The 21,366-nt window shown below is 39.2% G+C and overlaps 2 protein-coding genes across 3 annotated transcripts; one reads left to right on the forward strand and one right to left on the reverse strand.

Moving 5' to 3' along the window:
* Positions 1-1,316: 1,316 nt before the first annotated feature.
* Positions 1,317-4,656, forward strand: rai2 (retinoic acid induced 2). Its single transcript, XM_029500644.1, has one exon. It carries the CDS (start codon positions 1,317-1,319, stop codon positions 2,982-2,984), a length of 1,668 nt encoding a protein of 555 aa, XP_029356504.1. The 3' UTR covers positions 2,985-4,656.
* An 816-nt stretch (positions 4,657-5,472) lies between these two features.
* LOC115042570 (sex comb on midleg-like protein 2) lies at positions 5,473-16,412 on the reverse strand. Of its 2 annotated transcripts, none has more exons than XM_029500871.1 (15): positions 16,319-16,412; positions 14,582-14,712; positions 14,078-14,152; positions 13,725-13,795; positions 13,091-13,325; positions 12,486-12,574; positions 12,133-12,376; positions 9,765-10,030; positions 9,560-9,650; positions 9,270-9,473; positions 9,023-9,184; positions 8,664-8,792; positions 7,471-7,692; positions 7,224-7,384; positions 5,473-7,123 (listed from the first exon to the last, which is right to left on the reverse strand). In XM_029500871.1, the coding sequence occupies exons 2-15, from the start codon at positions 14,601-14,603 to the stop codon at positions 6,998-7,000; spliced, it is 2,097 nt and encodes a 698-aa protein (XP_029356731.1). In that variant the 5' UTR covers positions 14,604-14,712; positions 16,319-16,412; the 3' UTR covers positions 5,473-6,997. The 2 variants fall into 2 exon arrangements, with proteins under 2 accessions (XP_029356731.1, XP_029356730.1); XM_029500870.1 differs by having other exon boundaries at positions 7,224-7,387.
* Between the last annotated feature and the right edge of the window lie 4,954 nt (positions 16,413-21,366).

Below are 21,366 nucleotides of genomic sequence, written 5' to 3' on the forward strand. Positions count from 1 at the left end.
CAGTAGGTGGATGAAGCATGTGAAGGTGTCATGTTGTGATGAGGAAAGCAAACACACGGTGGCCTTATCGAAACACAATGACTGTCATGCTGTCCATGGATTGATGGATAGGTGGATTGATTGATGGATAGATAGACAGATAGAGAGAGAGACAGGGAAGCAGGCACAACGATGGGTGTAGATTAATCAAGCAATCATATTTCTTATGTGACTCTCCTCCTCATTTGTCAGCAGCAACAATATCCGAATAGGGATAATAAGTCATGTCTGTTAGAGGTACTTAGGTGAACCATGAATACGCATGAGGGAGTGCAAAGAGTCAATTGATCATTTCTTGTCATTATCATCACTGAATATGTATCACATTCAGCAGAAAAGCATTTCTTACTAGCTACACGAAGGGCCCAAAACTATTTCAAGGGTTTCACTTCCTGTTCAGAGTGTAGGTTATCTTATGCATAGCACAATAATAACTAATTTCTCTTGTGGTCTTCCTTAACAGCAGGAAGCAGACACACGTGTAGAAGGATTTGCTGATTCCTTGAGGTGACTAGAATGGAAGGATATAAAACAAAGAGAAAAAAGAATTAACAACAAATTAAGTGTTTAATGTGCTATGCACAAATTAATTGCACACGGGTCCTCAGCTGTGGAATACTGACAAAGGACTCCATTGAAAAACTCTCACAGTTTAGTATTGCAAATAAAAAGCCCATTCAGGACTATCAGACACCTTTTTGTGATGAATGTAAAGCTGTATCTGGTTCATCTTTCCTTTCATGTAGCGAAATATTTTCAGTACTTCAAACATTATGAAACTCTTTTAGAAATCCAATGTGTTCTAGCTGTAGAATTTCAAAAAGCTTCAAAATGCCAGTGTTTGAGCCTAGATGATGGACATTTAAGGGGCTAGTTTGCTCCATTAAAAACAAATGGCAGCTTATTTATTTAGCAGTGAAATGGGTTCCATTTAATTAATACCTGTAGGTTAAATCAATTTACAGAGGCCTTTGTACTGTAGTTCTATACATATCACAATCCAAGCATTCTTTGTTTGCAGTGTATTTTATATTTAGGTTTTCACTACACCTCCTGAACTGTCCCAGACACAACATGAGGCAGGTGTCCCTTGGCATCGCTCCAAGGACAAATTCTTCAGTGCTGTGTAAAGTCCTTGTATGTGTAATAAATTGTTGACACTACAGCAAATATTCTCCTCTCTGTGTTGCAGGGCTGCCCAGAAGAATAATGGATGAGGCCTGCCACTAGCACTTGATTTTTTTTTTTTTTTTTTGATTGACTCTTCAGGCTGAATTATGGAGGGTGCTGAGGATATGTCTGAAGCCATGACGCAGCTGCAGACTGATGTGTGCAGCGCTGAGGTAGGATCACGGGATCCCACAAGCAAAGTGGAAGATGAAGCTACTCCGCTCATCCCTGCTGACTCGTGTGATGGCATCATGACAGGACTGAGCAAAGGAGGGCTCTCGAACCAAATGGAGCCTCCTGCGACGTCAGTGGTGCCTCCGACTGCTGAGTCCTCAGGGGGTGTCTCACTTAAAGTTGCCACAACTGTGCTGCACCCGGTGTGCCTGGGAGAGAGCCCACTAATGCTGCCAATTCACTTACAGATGGCCGGAGCAGGCGGTGCTCAGCTTGGCCAAATGGGGGCAGCACCGTACTTGATAACAAGCCAAAGCCCTGTTTCACTTCCCCTGGTCTTGGACCAGCAAGTTATCCAGCACATGAGTCCTTCTGTAATTCCTCAGGCCACTACCTGCCCTCAGTTGCCGCTCCAGAACAACATCCTGTGTCAGAATCCTTTGACATTTGGTTTACCTCCACCTGTCGACCAGAAGTCCATTGGACAAACACAGGATGCTAACTTGCTCTCACTTCTCCAGAATCCCGCTTTTGCAGCCATCTTGCAGGACCTCTTCCCTTCCCAGGCTGGTTCATCAAATTGTCAGTCACCAGGCTCTACCTTCCTCCCCCTTCCTCCCCTCACACCACCTTACAACTCCCCTCTGGCTCCATTAGTTCCTCCTGCCACACTTTTAGTCCCATACCCTGTCATCATCCCTTTGCCAGTGCCTCTGCCCGTCCCTCTCCCCATCCTCATCCCTGTCCGTCAAGTTGATGACTTAAAGGGGAGCATGCCAAATCCAGTTTGCACTGTGAGTAAAAGCACTCAGACTTCTTCAAAAGATACTACCTCTCCTTCACTGTCCTCAAGTAGATGCCTGCCATTGTTCCAGTCACACAATATGTCCCCATCCTCACTTCCTCTAGATGAAGGACAGGTGTTAGATCTCTCTGTCAGGGCATGTCCAGTTGAACCAAAACAGGAATACCCCAGTCTACAGCAGGACAGTGTGCTTGACTTGTCAGTGCCTGGTGTGAAGAAAAAGTGTGTTCAATCATGTAGCTCCAGCAGCTCAGCAGGACAAGACAGAGAATTAGCTTTCCAGTCCAGTCAGGATGCAAGTGGTACTTCATTGTCTCTGGGTGTTGAATGCACTCAGAGTTTAGATTCCAAATTCCTGGGAAGTCTGGCTTCACTGGAGTTCAGTCGGCACCACAAGTGGGTGGTGGACAGCAACACTGACGGGTCGAGCTCTCTTGGTCAGGAGGCATCTCTCAGCGGGCCTGGGAATCTGGAAATAGTCAGCTCTTCCCAGACGGCAAAGGTCATCGTCTCTGTGAAGGATGCGATCCCCGCTATCCTGTGCGGGAAGATAAAAGGTCTCTCTGGGGTCTCCACAAAGAACTTCTCCATTAAACGTGACGGCAGCCAGGCAGCATCACTGCAGCAGCTCTACAGTGTGCCATCAGTGTCCCAGGGGGAGCAGCAGGATCTCAGTGACCCACTTAAAAAGGTCCCTAAAAACAGAGCCATCAAACTGAAGAAGGTCAGCTCACAGGAGATCCACTTCCTTCCCATTAAGAAGCAGAGACTGGCAGCGCTACTCCCCAGGAAGTGAGGGCACTCAGCCGAGGGGAATGAATCATTGAACTGTTCTCTCGTAATCCCTCCAAAGCGAGTACCATAAAGCGCGAGTGGAGACATATTGTAATCAAACTCATACACTTACAAGTCCAATCAAATCTCAGAGTTCCAAATGTTTCTGAAATTGAGGCTCATGAATGTCTGACAGTGTGACACAGAGGTTCCAGAAATCTGAACTGTTGTGTTGTTATATAATGCACTACTCTGCAGTGTTATACCGTGTTATACATAAATGCTTTTATCTGTATGGCAGCTTGAGCTGGAGCTGGCAGCTGGAGATCTGACTTTATAATTACAGGAAAGACACGTGAGTTCCATTTTTCCATTTGGGTTTGTTGTTTGTTTCCATGTGTGATTTTTCTAAAAGTGCACTGAAGATCCCTAAAGAGCTGATAGCTCTCTGTTTTGAGCAGAGCAGCGTCCATAGGCAGGACGTGACGGAGACTGTTAAACCATGTCCCATCATCATCATCATCACTGGAAATTCCCAAGTTTATCAGCAGCTCATTTGAGCGATGCGCTCCTTTCTAATCGGCAGGGCTTTAACATTAGAGGATAACTTGGCATCTGCAATTTCATTAAAATCATTATTGGCAACAGCAGCCTGTCACATTATACATTGCTACTTTGTTAAACAGCAGGGAGAAAAAAACAGATGTCTTAATTGTTTTCATATGTAAACAACTTTCTACAGGCCTGTCTAAATTTAAAGACACTTCTGGAAAGATCTCACTTGGTTTCTGGACAAATTTGCCTCACAATAAGTATATACAACGGTACAATCCTTCTGCTCTTTCCAGTAACAGACCTATTGAGTGAATCTAGGAAATTTACGTCAACTGAAAATGCAGGGGATAATTTAAAGGAGATGGGAAGAGCCAAGATTGAATAGTGACCATTTCCTTGACTCGACTGAGAGATAATACTGTTCATATGTTTGTTGAAGTGTTTGTTAGTCTGTTATTAGAACCAGTGCTGGTATGATTCCACCCCCACTTTATCAAACATGTCAGTGTAAAACATTTGTTCCAAGTGGTTTGGTGTCATCTGTACTGTTTGTGGACCAATGGAATTTTACTCTATTCCATTATTATTATTATTATCGGAGTTCTGAATGTGGGGATTGTTTGTGTGAGTTTATTTTTTTCCTACTGAGTGCACTTTGTCATAGTTTAGTTTAAAAAGTGTCCTACCTATTCTACTAAGACTGTTGCCCCTTTGTGATTACAGAGAACAGGCCAAGAACTAGTAACAGCAATATGCAGACTGGATGAACAAATGACGGATGGAAAATACATGAAACCCGAATCTTATTTATATGGATTCCCATTTTTCTTTAACTTATGTCTACAGTCCATTCAACAGAAAGCTCTTTTTCCAAACATGAAGTAGTTTGAAATGTTGTAGAGGATTTCACTGTAATTTATTCTCTTCACAACCCTTATTTATAAAGTCTGTGTATATACTGGATGGTCAGTTAGGAGACAAAAGGTGACTGCATATAAAAACATCTTCCTTTGTACCTGTCAGTCTCTTGAAGCACCTTTCTCTTATGAAAAGTTTTTATTAAGATGTTGAACTGTTGAAATGCTGGCAGGTAAATGTTTGCTTACTGTACAGTATGTGTGCTTTTTATATGGAAGTGAACTAAAGAGTCCAAGCACTTCATTTGCTTGTCTCAGTTTTCATATTACTTTTTTTTTTTTTTTAGCAGGTTTCACGTCAGAATGTTTTTTTTTTGTTTTTTTTTTTTTTTTTTTTTAGAATTCACCAAGAGGTGTGAAGGTAACCCATTCTAAAGAAAAAGAAATGTATTTTTTTTATAGGTTGTTTACAACGTTTGTATTTCAATCAGTCCAGCCTGAAAAGCCTTTTTCAATTTCTCCTGGTCAGTGACTTCCAGAGTGAGGATGTAAAACCATGTGAATGCCGTGTTATGACAAAGGACAATTGCAGTAACTAAAGAACACACATGAAGTGCCAGTGATGTACATGGGATCTTTCAGGATGTGCACTTGACACATCAGCCATTTGTCTTCTCATTGATTTGCAATGAGAAATGTAATCATTTAAAATTTCTCTACATTATTATCAGTGGTTTTTGTTTTTTATCATTTTTATGAAGTCTGGTCTAAAATGTAGCATATGTTGGCTTCTGCATAGATGGTGGGTAATTAAACTTCAAACACTTTCATTTCAAGTTGCTGGTGATGTTTGAAACTGCATTATTCATGATATACAATATAAAAGCACATTTGTGATCAATCAAAATAATTTCTTTCAAAATGAAAAAAAGCTTTTTCAAACAGCTTGACAGTTACTGTCTTATTTTTCATGAACACAAGGAGGCCTGATTTGTTTAGCTATAGTAATGTCGGGCTTTCAGGTGAACAAATACAAGAATTGAGCAACTCTTTAAAAAGCTCCCCTAACATGACTAAAATGTGCACAGCCTTTTTTTTTGGTAGGTTTATTAAAAAAGAAAGGAGAAAATACAGATAATAAACACATATTGTTTATCTGGGTTGACATAATGGACAAGTGACTTTTTGCAACATATTTTCAAGTACTTTAAAGAAAATGCAAAACAAGGAAATCAACAGCACTTAGATCCTGTGTTTGAATATCATATGGCACAAGTCCTTCAAAATCAGAGAAAGGGAGTAACAGGAAAATTCTGTTATGTATATTATAAACAGTGTGCTACAAAAGCTTGTACTAATAAAGACCACATAAACCTGAGAAATGTCATAGGTAAAGCAAGGCAGTCTAGTACTGAGTATTCGAACTAAAAGCACTGCTATAATTATTAAAAAGCAGAATGGAATTAACTGAAATACCCCCATCCCCTTTATCTTCACATTTCTAACTTATGTATATGATATCCTTAAAATATTAAGTTTCTACAAAATGTACATTCTGTCGCTTATATTCATGGTTAAACCCATAAAACTGTACACATCTGTTCATTGCTAACAGTGATTGTGACGGTCAAAAGTGACAACGCCTAGGTCGCAGGCAGACCAATGAGCTTAAAAGGTTTATGACTGATAGAAATGTCACTTAAAAATGAACACAGTAAGCCCTTAGAAATGTCCTGTTTGCAGTTCTTTAACAATCTGTCTTTTGAAATCTGAATACCTTTAACTTGTTCGGGCTCTGGAAACAAATGGATTAACTTTTTAACGAACTGCATGGAGGTCGATGGGAAGTGACATCAGGCTCACTAAAATACAATAACACACGATGCAGCACAGCAGGTGATAGTCCTGCAGGATGTTCATGGAAAAGGGGAGGCTTAATAAAAAAAAAAAAAAAAAAAATTAAATAAAAACATCAGAACAGCACGATTCCATGACAATGCTGACGACATAGTTAAGGTAATTGAAAACGTCTGTCTAGCACTACAAGAAAGTAGTGGAATGCACTGTTAACATTTTTTGGGCAGGCAGATATTCCCACACTTTAGGCATACATGTGAACAGTGAAAACCACTGAATTCTCTTAAAAGAGCAAGGGAAGATCATCTGATGGATTTCGTTTCATTACACCAAGTTCTTTATGAACTGGAAATCCAACAATAGTAAAAACATTATATAAAAAGAAACATTCTCCATCTTTGGGGATCCAAATCCAGGATCTAAAGATTTCATCTCATAAAAAAATGTCCACACGTGCACATACGCTATGCCATGTAAACACTACAGGGATTATTTTCCTTTGGGATTTCGTTAAGTCAGTGGTGTCTGGTAGACTTGAACAGCTATTTGTTCAATGAAGAGGAAGTGAGGTAATGTGTCAGCACTGCACAGCGCACTTTCTCCACTCAGGACGTCTGGATAAAGTCGTAAAATGTGTTCAGTCTCTGGACGTGAGTCTGAAGTGACATGAAGTCCCTGTGTGCCCCATGAGTCAGTGTCCAAGTGCTGGCTCTTTTGGGGCCTATTGCCCACAGGTATGGCAGGGACATTAGTGCCCTGGCTTCTGTTACAGTTTGCCTTGTTTCAGCCTCTCTATGTGGTGGCATAACTTAAGTGCAGGCCCCAGCTTCAGACCCATGTATTTCATGATCATATCGCTCCGTAGTAACATCAAGGCTTTTCCATCTATCTCCTGTGGAAACAGTGAGAGTCGTGTTAAGAAAAACATGCTGCAAAGCCAATGACCAGCAGGGGCCACTGCTAATAACATAATGAGGTCTGAGTTCACTCACGTGTTTTCTGAATAGTTCAGCATGTGGCGCTAACGCTGTGGGGTCAGCATCCCTAACAAACTGCATCACTTCTTCAATGGACCAGGAAGAGGGGTTTCTGCTGGAAAGCTGCTGACCTTCACGATGAAACACAAGAGCCTCAGGATCTGTGGTGGAGCTGGCTGCTGCCAAACAAGAGAGACATACTCAGCACAGCGACCACAGGAGAGGAAACATATACACCTTCTTACAGAAGTCATTACTGTACCTTCCACTCGTCTGAGAGGTTGTGTGGAGGCCATGTCAGCAGGGTTGGAGGAGAGGCGGCGCATGGGTGTGCTGTTACCTGGATGGTAGAGGCTGCTGGCCTGAGGGTGGTACTCTGATGAACTCCGCACTGTTTGGGCACGAGGAGTCATGGAGTTGGATGCTGAGTCCATGTAGCGCTGCTCCTTTATCAGCCCGTTCTCCTCATGTGGCAGAGTCTCTGCTAGAGAGAGGAAGACATAAATGTCATCTGGAGCCGATTTATCAGCATACCAATGTTATCGGCTGATATAAGCTATTTGCTGATTAATCAGCGTCAGCGTTTATAATGTGCAATTACATGACAATTAAAACAAGTTCTGAATGCTGTCGTCGTGTAATTTGTCCCGTAGAGGCCACACAACAACTTCATTTTTGGCAGCATGTTCAAGTGTGTTGACAACGATCGACTTGTCCAAGTGAATAGTATTCCCTTTAAATATCAGTTCAAATACATAGTTATGTGATTCAGTAAGATTTTTTTTTATATCTATTTGATGTTACTTTGTCCAATCACAGGCTCAAACTGTTGTTACACAAAGGCAGCTTGGACATTTGATGGGAATGAAACAGGAATTGAACAGTAGAGAAGGAGCTGCTTCTTGGTGGATGTATTGTTTTAACACCCATGCCAGCATAAAGAAAGCATGGGCATATGTAAGCAGCCACAGCATTAAAATATGCTGGAAAGGGATAAACCAGTTGAGAATACGCCACTAAGGAAGTTATTTTAAAAGAAAAGGACAGCCTTTCATCACTAGTAGCAGTCGGTTAACTTCCTCTAACTGTGTTACTATTATTAGATTAGTCATCAAATCAATTTCTGCAATTACAAAATGTACCCATCATTTTTCTCCCATTCTAATCAGATCAAAGTGCCAACACACCAATTAGGAGGCACCAGACACCAGAATACAGGAAATGACATCTACTCTGTTAAAAATGTTCTGCTCCTCACCTGATTGTTCCACATTTTAAATGATTCTTATGTTCATGTTTCTATTACATTGTGTCACTGTAAAAATGTTAAGCTTTTCTTGCTGTGTAGCTGGTCTAAAGAACATGCTTACTTTTTTGCAGAAGAACTGAATAAGCTCTGTTTGTTTCAGAACATTGCATGTTTGAAAGCATCTCCAAACAGTTACTGTGCTGTACCTTCTGAAGGGTGGGCCTCAGTGCGTAAATGTTTAGGAGAAAGAGGGGCTGCGTATGGCGGAGAGACTCCAGACAGACTACGCTTACTACTCCGAGCAAGGGAAGGAGAATCCAACGCTTCCTCTTTCACTAGGAACACACAAACAGGGGAGACACCATTTTCAGATCAGTGTAGTAATTTAAAGAGGAAGATATGTCCTTTAACTATTCAGATTAGACACAGTCAAGAAAATATGTTGTTAAGCTGGAACATTTTAATAGGACCATGAAAGTATCTTTTACTGACAAATTTGGTCAGTTTTTTTAATTTATTAAAAGAACCATATGGAATGTATTGTAAAAGTGCATCCAGTCATTACCTGACTTGTTCCTGTCATAAACAGTGTAGTGGCTGAACGGCTGACTGCTGAACAGGTTGTCACATTGCAAGTGACGACACATGGTCTCCAGGAACCGCAGCACAAACGAAGCACTGGAGGCTGAAGGTAGTTTGACCATACGAACTCCACCATCTGTTCTCACTGAAATGGACAAAGCTCATCCGTCACAAAGAAGGTCCTGGTACAGCCATCTGATCAGCTTTTGTGTGAATGTGTGTGTGTCTACCTCTGACAACCTCTCCTCCTCCTGAATGAGTCTGCAGAGCAATGAGCAGGACTTTAGGTTGGTATGCACATTCTATACATGACTGGACCACCTGCTGGAGCACTGTATTCACTGGCCCCGGGCCAAAGTGGTCAGGAAGATGCTGCATTTGCTTCCTGTCCAGGTGGGGACCACAGTTTCCATGCTTATTCACATAGACACACACTAGAGCAACACATAAAGACAGACCACATTAGGGACAAAAACATCACAATATGTGATAGTTGATTATGGAAAGAGACAACCATTACCTGTTGAAACTACTGAGTTGTGACTAGGAGGACTTTCTTGTGGGACCTGAATGCTGGGCAGAGTTGGACTCTGGAGAATCTTGGACTTTTTCTGAAAGATGAGTCCATTTGAAGATTAATCTTAGCATAAACTGAATATTAAGGGTTGGTTTTTTTTTGTTGTTGTTGTTTTTTTAACTTCCAAAAATCTTTTCAGGGGTCTTACCTTGCTTCCAGGCTTAGGTCCTCTCTTCTTGTGGGGCCGGGGTACAAGCTGTGTGTTTTCAGGTACATTTCCATTTTGGGCAGCTGCTGCTTCTGCCACAGCTTTAAGTAGAGCAATGGTCTCACTCTTGGACCGACGGCCCCGTACCCCCTTCCTGACAGGCAAAGGGGGAAGAGGGTTGGGGAGTCTGTAGGGGGACTGCATGGAACGCCTGCTGGGCTTGGAGGGTGATGCTGGGAGAGTCTGCAGATTCTTTGGGAGGTTAACTGTGTAAATTACATTTCAATATTTCAGTCAAGACTATAAGGACATGTTAAGACATGAAACAAAGACTTAGCAGTGAGCGTTTGGCTCCATAGGTTTAAGTCTCTTTAGATTAGCAATTGCAGTACATCTGTCCAATGAAAGGATAAATAAAATAGAAGATGGGTTTTGTTTCCTTTACTGTATAATCTCTGTGTTTACACTGGGGCAGGACATAAGAGCAAATGTCAGGGGAGTGCTCTAATTTCTATCACACAGTTCCAATTACATGGTTCTTGATTTTACATTCTGTCTAAAGATGCCTTTCACTGTTGAAAACAATATCAGTATTGTTACAGTTTTAGCCCAACAGTAACATATTAGCAGTGAGGCATATTAGGCATCTTATTCAACAGATTCGTTGCAAAAATCCCTTTGTAATATTCTTGTTAAAACACATATTAACAATGCTAGATAAGAGAACTAAAGCCTATTAACTACATAAAAAGATCTGCAGAAAACTGTAATTCAACAGAACTTAAGACTGTTGATTTATACCTTTTATGGCTTAACCGTTAAGTGACAAAAGACACACACAATCCCATAATATAACATAGTGAAAATGCTCCCACTGGTCACTCAATCCACACTTTGATCTGCCACAGTCTAATGTAAGTGGAGTTTTGACATTTCATAATAATAATAGTAATAATAATAAAAGTATCTTTCAAGCAGTGCCCTCTGCTCTTTTTTCTCTCCAGTTAGTATAGACACATTTCACACACACATACACACACACAGACTGTTTATTGTAACAGACCGGGCTACTGGCTGCACTGGCTGCCAACGGACTGTCAAAACATTACTGCCCCCACCCCACCCCTGTGTTTTGCGTGAGCATACACGTCGTCACAACTCTTTTCAGTAACAAGAGAACTTACCACTGCAGAACACAAATCCAAATCATAAAAAAAAAAAAAAAAAGTGGCGCTCATCATGCTGAAAGAAATAAAGAGAACCTAAACAGATACATTGTAAAAGCTTATTTACTCAGCTAGTAAATATTTTGTTTCTGTATGTACTCAGAGTCCCCAAGCATAAAGTAGAACGCCATATAAATCTTCTGCCAAAAAGCAACGCAACCTCAAAACAAAGCCCACAGTGACAGAGGAGGGAGCTGCAGTATGCAGACGGGAGGAGAGGAGAGAAAAAGGTGCAAAGGAAAAGGGGATGTGTGTGGTTTCATATCCCCTCTCAACCTTTTGGAGGAGTAAACTTAAAAATAACATTACAATGGGGGTGTAGCAGCAGCTGTGTGTCACGTTTTTTGCAGTTGATTACCTTGAACTCTTCATAAATATTTTTTATGTAATTATGTCTCTTCCTATAAACAGGTATGATATGAGGAATATAAATCCTCTTTCCTTTATCTCTCCCAACATTCCGGTTATTCTTTCTGCTCCATCTTACCCAAACAGTGATTCTAAAGAGTATCAACAGGATCGGCTGTTTTACACACTATATGCAATGTGACTCCCTACAGTTATTGGCTGACTGCAGTTTTATCAAGACAACCATGTTGAAAACATGGTGTAAAAATTTAACTAACCAAAATAACTTTCTTTAGTACTGCAAAAACTATGGGGGCTTTAGAAATAAACAAATTTGTAAATATGTGCTGTCCATTTACAAATTCACCCCCACCTTTACATTTGTAGTACCCACACATTTGCAGTCTCTAAAGTCAAACTCTAAAGGCTTCCACACTATTTATTGCATCAAAATCAACAAAACAAATTTAGCTCCAGTTATCATTATTGTCAGTCTAATCTTTCAAACACAAAAACATTTCCATTCAGATAGTGACACAAAGATTAGGAAGAAAAGAGGACGACTTTACACTATTTTTAATCTTTACGTGATTGTGTAGATTTATAAGCAAGATCAAATGAATATTGATAATCCTGTTTTATTTATATTTTTTTAGCTTTGATTTCAATTTCCTGGTCTGGCTTTAGGGGTGCTTCAATTAAATTAGTGTCAAGCATTCAATATAAATAACAGCATTTCCTCAAACCTCCATATATGTACGGGGCTCTGCTGCCACCTACAGGATAACACTCACCACTGTTGCCTGGTGGCTGGAGGCTATGCTTGGTCAGGGAGCACCAGCCTACAGGGAAGATGTCCCGGGAGTCACACTTGCACCAGTAATCAAAGGCACCCCGCCATCCATCGAACATGATAAAGACCTCATCGCCCTTTACCTCCCCAATGGTGGCAGGGCAGATGAGGTGTGGGTTCTTCTTGTCCACAGCTTCCAGCTTCATGCCTGCCTTAAAGTTGTTCTGTGGAGGCCTGGGAGGCTCCTAAAAAGGAAAGGCCATTTCCTCAATGCAACAAATTCTTAATGTGCAAACTTTTAATAAGATGGTGCTACTGTGTTGGTACAACACAGCTTTTTAAAGCAGTACACACCTTTTTAAAGGCCGTGGCTGGTGCCATCTCAGCTCCATTTAATGTTCTCAACAGAAACATGGGCCATGAGGACGCATTCATCCGAAATCCTGGGGGAAGAGAGTAAAATGAAGACAACATTTACCGTTATGAACACACCATCTGAGCAGTCGGGTAATTTTTTGCACTGAAATGTGATTTTTAATGTTGTATGGTATGTATTTCTGTAGATAACTCTTCAACACTGAAAGACAAACCTCAGACAAATACCTCTTTTATGTATGTAGCTGTGTATTTACATACACATTTCCATTCCATCAATACTCAAACCAAGAAAATTTGTGATTTTAATCTTCATAACAGTCGATTCATTTAGTTGCCTGTAAATGATATCCTATCCTCTGCATGCATGTCAGTCTTGTGAATGTCGACCATAAGTTCAAAATAGACTTTAATCTTGTTTTAAGTCACATTATACATTACACATGAAGATACCCCTTCATTGTTTTGTTTTCAACTATATATTTTAACTGGAAGAAGGACATTAGTCATTAAAATTCTAAGTTCTTTCTTGGTTATATGTGACACCAACAATATGTTTCCATCCCACCCTCCAACATTCTTACCCAGTGGCGGCTGCAGCATGTCTCCATTCTTCTCACATGTCCCAATAGGCTGGATGTCAGATGAGTCTACCAGTCTCCAGAAGTCATTGCTGTTGTCACTTCCATCCAAACGGAGACGCAGACGAACCCCAGTTAAACCCATCACTGTGGCAATACAAACTGAAGTGGAATTGCGTGGATCATGGGCTTCAAGCTTCATTCCTACTTTGAAGTCATTGGAGGGTGGGACTCTAGCCTGCAGACAACAGGACAAGTCCATACACATCTTTGTTAGTTTTGTTTTTTTTTTGTTTTTTTGTTTTTTTTTAAATCAGTTCATAGTTCGGGCCAGGTCAATATTATGCCACCTTACTGCATTAGCTGTTAGCTAGACAGAACAAGAGACAGTATGCACCTGAGTGGTTGTACAGTTTTTTTGTTGCACATGGAGTCATAGATAGATAAATTAGTGTGATAAGTTAAGTCCAGGTGCTAAACAACTGCATTTACATTACAGGCTTAAAACAGAGCTTTAACTTCAATGTCAACACAAAGCTTTTATTTGATACTTAACGTCAACATGGACATTCTGGAGAGTGCTTATTTTCATGCAAATGGACACAGTCAAATATTAATTAAATAGAGAAGGATATACCTGACGAAAGCAGTTTGGTGGAGCCGGTATGGATGATGTTTCCTTTAGATATTCTTCCCAGCTGAATGCATCTAGATAAAGAAAAGGTTTAATGTTTAGACTCTAAAAACCTTAATTTTAACTTCCTACTTTCATCAATAAGTTGTCATTTCAAATACCCTCTTCGGTCCACTAGTGTTGGCCAGATGACACACACAAAACTATATGAAACTCTGTTGTGGATTCATTGCTTGTGTAGTATGCAATGACTCCATGAAATCACTATGCTGCACTTTTGATAATGTACATGTTACCTCAGGGACCTAGACTCACTAATAAAGATACCATCACAAAATCTAAAATAAAGAGTTCACCTTTAGTTGTTGCAGGGGTTGTACCTGTTGGTTGAACTGTTCTGCCTGGTTTCTCTTTTTTCCCATCTTTCTGATCTAAAAATGATACAACAGATAGTAAAAACTCTGCCATACATGTTTGAAAACACTATTACAAAATGGCTAAAATATCTTCAGTTACCATTCAAAAACACAATGACACAAATGAAACTGAGTTGTACCATATTAAGCGTATGCACATTTTATAGTTATACAGCTATTTTCTCTTACTGTGCCTGACCAGGCATTTTAAAATATATGTCTTTATCAATTCACATATATTTGAATGGTATTAGAAACTTTTCCTGTACAACTCTATCTGTTGGTTGCAAATTGAATGACTAAAAGGATCCAAAATTCCCAAATTATTCAACAACAAATGTATAAAATCTCTGATATTGTCATTTCATTAATTAATACATTATTCTACTATTTTATCTTTATACCACAAAGGCATAAATAAAAGTAAAATCAAATGACGCTTGCCTTTTAGCGGAGTTTTACCCATGGTGCCTGTTGACCAATGGTGATATTTTCACAATGATGAGCAATGGTGACCCTTTTATAAGTTAATGAAAGTGCAGGAAGTTCATCCAGTGTGCCTCTGGAGTTTTGTCCTAAAATATCAAAGGTCAAATTAATTTGATTAGGAATGTTGCACACACAAATACACACAAAATTGTTCAAAGGAATCATTTGTTCGTTCATGTGAGATACAATCAAAATTACAATGCTGTTTATTCGCTTCAATTTAAAACACGTGGGAGATGTTAGTATGGAAGAATAGCTACCTGTAGTAAAAGGCAATCTTATTGCTTTCTGAAATATTCAGGATACCATTTCCCCTTTCTCCTTTACCTTGTATGTTGGGAACAAACAGTGAAATGTATATTCAGAGAATATGCAATATATACTAGGACAGCAACTGAGATGAGAGATTTTCTCAATTTACCTCAGGATAAATAACCTATCTATGTATCTATCAAATCACAAACATTTAACATACGCTTTTATTAAGTATTATAGATATCACTTGTAATTACCCATGCTACTTATTTGATGCTATTAACAAAACAGTAGTACTGTACTATGTCGATGGACTTTCCAGAGTGATGTTAAATCAAGTTATGTCTGGTATCCGTCGGGGGGAGCAAACAACGATCGCTTGAGATAAGCAGCAGGCAGGTTACATAGTGTTGCAAAGAGAAAATACACTTTTATGGCACGTAAAAGATTATCAGACTCTGTGTCTTACTCAGTAGACTGGAGATCATTTAATGAATGCAGACAGAGTGGTGTTGTGGGACTGCCCATCTGACAAAATATTCTCACTCAGCGTGCATTCCATCCTCATTTCTAGATTTCACCTAAATGCTAATGTGTCTCTCCGGACTCCAGATGAGAGACACAAGTGAGGATATAGGTAATTTTTTTTTTTTTTTTTTAAAGGGGGGGAAAAAATAGCCATACATTTTTTGAGAGTCTAAAAGGAGACAACGAAAATGAGCGGTGTCTCCTCAAAATGACACTTTAAGAACAAACACTGACTAATTTATTAGAGTTGAAAGGTGAAATTAGCCACTTTGGATGTGTTACGTTATTGTGATGAAGCTAACATTGCCACTCTACGAGGCAAATTAACAATACTGTTAAGACTTCAGTACTTGTTTGTTAGGTATATGTACCGTTTTAACAAGATGAAATTAATGACGTTGTCGACAGGCAAACATTTACACTTCTCAATATTTTCCATCCAACTCCAACGCTACCAATCAGAGTTAACTGTTAGCAGCTAGTCATGTCACCTTATATCAGCTTTTCAATGTTAACTTGGTTGGTTACACCTAGCTAGCTCAATATCGAGGTGGCGTTAGGTGTAATGTAATATTTATGTACATGTATATGTTTATGTAACATTGTAATTAAATCGGCTATCAATTCTGTTTTAAATTGCGCATGTTTTCTCTCGGATATGATGCTTAAAATCAGAACCATATAGTTCGTGAAATAGCCGGGGCCCAATGTTGACAACTCGAACTGCTTGATTTGCTAGCTACCGCTGCTGGCTAATAACTAGGTTGGCTAACCTTAGCGTTTAACGTTAACCCTGTGAGAGCAGTTTCTCACACATAATGAAGTGTAATTACACAACACCCGAGTTGGGTAGCTTCAACCGACACCCTTCGGAAATTAAACATGATTTATTCTGAGCCGCAAACTTACAGGTGCCGTCTGTTTTTCGACTGAAGATCCACTTTTCTCTAAGCGTCAGCTGCCATTTTTTCACGAATGTAGTGTATGCTTACACGCATGTAATTTATGCCAAAGATCGTATTGCGCAGTGAGCAAAGGCAGACCAGCGGTCCTGGCTGGAGCCAGAAGATGTACTTCAGTCTGCCAATAAGCCCCCGTGTTACTCAGACTTACAGCCAATCAAGCGTAAGTTTACTCATCTCATCCAATCACCTTCTAGATTACTTGCGCCGTAATTTGGGATTCCATAAAGTAAACTTAGTTGCCCATCTTCCCTTTTCTTTCTTCTTTACAAGGTCTTTCTCCATGCTGTGGTTGGAAACGGATCAAAATTGTCAGTGAATGTGAGAAAAAAGAAAAACAAACAAATAACACACACACACACACACACACACACACAAAAAAAAAAACTACAACTGAAATAAAGTCACAGAAAACGAAAAAATAAGTCCAAACAAGGCTCCTATTTAAATTGTTAACGCACGGGAGAAAATTACACCACTGTACTGCAAAACCCATTATTATCAGTGGACACTAAAAGTGTACTGAAATCTTGAAATCTTACTTCAAATGCAAACAAATTGTTTTACACAGAATAAATTTGCTAAACACAAAACACTAGCTAGCATACCACACGTAGTAGAATGACAAAGAAATATGAAATATTACTTCATACTGCTTAATTCTCTCATTTCCATATTTGGAGGCTTAATAGTAAGACAGTCAGGGGTATACAAATTGAAACACAATGTGGACAAAAAAAGAGCAAAAACCAAGCTGAGACAAAATTATATTCAATTTCCATAAAGGTGTGTGAAATTTACGTATGTAAAAGGATTATCATCCATTCTTAGCTGCAAATGGGAGTAGTGTGTCATCACGTATGCCAAACAGCAGAGCATGACTAAATGTCCTGTGTCAGTTTCAAAACCATATGTTTTGCCTCCCACATCAGTCAAGATTATTTTAAGTATATCAAACCCAGTTGTCACTCTCAGCATTCAAGCAGCTTGCAGCACATATTAACATGTATACTCAGTAAACTAGTGACTATGACAAATGCCTGGTTTATTTTAAAATCATGGCACTTTGCATTGGGTAGCTAGACATGGACCATCTCCAAGAGTAAACAATGCATGTAATATCTTAATAATATTCAATAAAAATAATTTAAGTACATGTGAAAATCTATGCGTTTTTTTTATTTGTTATTTTCTTTTACCTTTATAAGTACACACAAGTAACTTTTAGCATTTACAGCAAATACAAATTTACATTCACTAGCAAATATGTAAACATGGTAGCTGAGATTGTCAAGAAGATATGTAGAGATAATCAAGCAACTTCATTGAAAAAGAATAATTCTCAAAAAAAAGACCTCTTCATAAGTCCAGTAACATTTAGCTCCAGTGTTCTATTATCATCCACCTACTGCTATAAAAAAAGGTTCTCTGAATTAGGTCATTCACTACAGAGTCAGTCATGATTATTTATTTATTTTATTATTTTTTTTTTACAGTGTAGAAAAGAAAAGTGAAGCTGAAGTTTTCAGCAGAAGATATTTAATGATCTAATTACATGTAATTATATAAAAAAAACCCGAATCTCAGCATAAATACAACATATATAATATATATTTGCCTTATATGAGCACTTACATGAGTTAATTGTCTTTGCCCATAGTAAAAAAAACAAACAAACAATCAATCAGTAGTTTTGTATATAGTAGTATATATATATATATAAAAAAAAAAAAAATATATATATATATATATATACTGATTGATTATGAATTATGTTGCTCCAGTGCCTCAGTGCGTTTTTAAATTACAGTGACCTTTCTAGCCTCTGTATGTTCTACATGCAGGGTGACACATCATGGAGGTATCACTTCGTCACATCTTGCCAGATTGTAAATCCCTTCAGTTCTCAGTTCTCAGGCACCCACACACTTGAACTACTTTTAAATCAACCGTTAATAATGATGGAGAGGACAGATATTTGTTTCAGTTTTAGGTTCATCCTGTGGGTGGCAGCATTGTTTCATATGGTAGCATTCAGAAAAAGTTTTATTGATCTGTAAGTGTTTGAATGTAATTAACTCAGATGTGTCCTCAATGAAGTGAGGGCCATGGATAAAGATACAGACAAGATCATACCAACTATTCTTTTTTTTTGTTTTATACTGTAACCTTATGAATACCTGCAATACCTTTCTGGCAAGTGAACCTTTCATAATAATTCTAAATCTTTTTTTCTAAGTCGGAAGATCATTTGAAAACACATTTAAAATTATGGAGGAGGTAATGATGAATTTGCGCATGACTTCGTTTTGGTTGATCATGTGTGGAATTGTCTGTATTTTGGTTTAACCTTATTGCTGTCATGGGCCACTTTAAGCTTACATTTCTTTCCTTAGAGACAATGCAATATGACGTTTTTGCTATGAAAAAGTGTGAAATTGTTATGACACCATGGCAATACGTACGGCGAGCCGAAGACTTTGTGTTGAATCTCTGCTCTCTGGTTTACTCATCTTGTTGCTTTGCAGCACTCTTATCATGCAAGGCTTCGACTGTTAGACATTTTTGACACGGCCTCCGGCAAAATTATGCTACGACGATGGAGGCAGCGTCCGATCTTTTGAATTATGTAATTGAGAAATTAGAACAATAATATCCCACCTCGTACGAAACACCCTCAGACCGCAACACAGCTCTCTCCCCCTCGTAGCCCTTTTGCTCTCTCATTGGTGGAGAGTGAGGGGGCGTTCGCATGAGCAAGCATTCCAAGCGTTCTTATTGGTCGACGTCACGCTAATCAAACTGTTGCCTGGCGATGCGCTTGCAGCTTGTCAACCGCACGATCCGGTTACTGTAGCTGCCTGCTGCAACGAAAATACTGCCGTCGGTGGGTGGATATACAGGCTGCTCCGCATCATCTCATGAGTGAGTACTTTATTTCTCCTTCGTTTGGATCAAAATGGAGAAACTGAGGTTTTGCATGAATGTCTTCAGCGGAAGACGAAAGGCAACGTTGCCAAGATTGACGGGTTGTTTTTTTTTTTTTTTTTTTTAGTTTTTTTTTTTTTTTTAGGATAATTAGCGCTGTTGTTTATGGTGTAATTGGGAATAGCAGTAAAGCAACGCGGCTAACGCAGCTTACTCACCACAGTCCATGCTACAAAGCCGCTAAAGGGGGAAATTGTCCCAAGTTGGCTTGAGTTTTGCCAAATGTTTGACTTGTTGGCTTTATTTCTGTTCTGCATTAAAAATGTGGGAGCTACATTCATTCTGTGGGTAGTCGTAGCTAACACGCACACACACACTTGAACGTACTGTATAGGCCAGCTACAGTCCCTGTTTAAACCAGTTATTTCACATCTACAAGCTGGTTTGGATGATTTTCTTTTACTGTTTTAGATATGAAGGAAATTCTATCCAGAAGCAACAGCATATGTTTATGACAGCCGTTTACATTGACTGTAATTATTTAGACAATTTTTTTTAATCACAATGTAACATTTTACCACAAATATAAATCTTTGGTTGGTTGTTGTTGTCTTATTTTGTGTGCCTCAAAATGTGCGGCCACTTTCCCTGAAATGGCACTGACGTCAGCTGCATCCCCTGTTTTTGGCAAAATTCCCTCCATCATGAATGATTGTGATCATTAGAACCCCAATTCAGACATAGAAAATAGTGCGTTGATATTAGGAAGAGGTTTAACGGTAGCTATATTTTGAATTCGACACACCAGGTCCATTACCACACATGAGTCATTCAGTTGATGGAAACAGTGTATATGATCCACAACCACGCAGAGTACATTCCTCATGATATTAGCTCTCAAGGTCCAGGCTCAGAGAGTAGTTGTTCAAAATTTGCTCTGGAAAACATTGGGCTTCATGGCTCTGTATGTAGGTCGTGAATTGATGAGAAGCGGGCAGTATGCTAACATGTTCAGTTTCAAAAAGGCACATGTTTTCACTGAAGCTATCAGTGTAAAATCTGCCATCATCCTGCCCAAGACTGCCTAGAGTATACTTCTCAGTACACCTGTGTTGATGGTGTGCAGCTGAGTAAGATAAGGGAGTAACAAACCACACTGTGATGTTAAATATTCTGAGAGACAGAGTTTATTTTGGTGCCAAGGTTTTGCATACCAATGAGCAGCTCCCAAGCCCACAGCACTGTAAGAGACTGGGAGTGTGAGTTGGCTACAATAGTCCTTGAGCCTTTCAGCAAGGAGGAAAATGAAATGCAGAAAGTGACATCTGGAGTCTTAGCAGATTCTATTTAATCACATGAAGAGTTTGTGTGATATGGTTTGACTATTGGAGCATAAAATTACCACATTTGCTGAATTATGTATTTTAACTATTTGCCTAATTGATGTTAAAGGAGCACTTTACTGATTTACACTCTTGGAGAGCAGCTGGTGGAAACAGCTGTATGTCTTCTTTGTGTCTTGTAGGACTTTCTGAAGTCTGACACAATAAGTGAATTGGGTTACCTTGAATATGACATTGAATAATTCAGCTGTGTCATAAAGTGATGTATGTACATGTACACGAGAACATTGAACAAGTATTCCAGTTTACGGTAAAAATTGTATTCAGGGAATGATATGATCCCGCAGTTTTTAAGTTTGATTCATCTTGGGGACCTCCGGTGTACTGTTTATACCAGCCCATCTGTCAGAATTTCTCCAATTTAATGTAACGTAATGTCCTTCAAAGGGTTAGCTGGAACTCTGTCTGCTCCACTGAAGTACTACTGACCAACTCTCTTGAGGTTTTTTGATGATTAAAAACTGTTTCATAGACAAGTAAATCCATTTCACAACTAAACAATTAAAAGGATAAATTAAACAAAATAAAAAGCATCTTGCCTCTGGCTGCGAATTAACTGTACTTTTAAAGGTAAGGGTGGATTACACTGTGTGTACTTAAATTTGGTACAATGTTTTTGTGCAGATAAAAGTCAGCCACTGGGGAAGGCATGTGGCAGATATTA

This window comes from Echeneis naucrates, chromosome 4 (assembly GCF_900963305.1).
Source record: "Echeneis naucrates chromosome 4, fEcheNa1.1, whole genome shotgun sequence".
Classification (NCBI taxonomy): Eukaryota; Metazoa; Chordata; class Actinopteri; order Carangiformes; family Echeneidae; genus Echeneis; species Echeneis naucrates.

What these genes read in the sequence shown, in the direction of transcription:
- LOC115042570 (XM_029500870.1), bottom strand. Translation starts at nt 14,603, where the DNA reads ATGGGTAAAACTCCGCTAAAAG. An exon ending in CAACTCAGTAGTTTCAACAG is followed by an intron (nt 9,474 to 9,559) that starts GTAATGGTTGTC and finishes GTGTTGCTCTAG; the next exon opens with TGTGTGTCTATGTGAATAAG. An exon ending in CTGAACTATTCAGAAAACAC is followed by an intron (nt 7,124 to 7,223) that starts GTGAGTGAACTC and finishes CTGTTTCCACAG; the next exon opens with GAGATAGATGGAAAAGCCTT.
- rai2 (XM_029500644.1), top strand. Translation starts at nt 1,317, where the DNA reads ATGGAGGGTGCTGAGGATATGTCTGAAGCCATGACGCAGCTGCAGACT.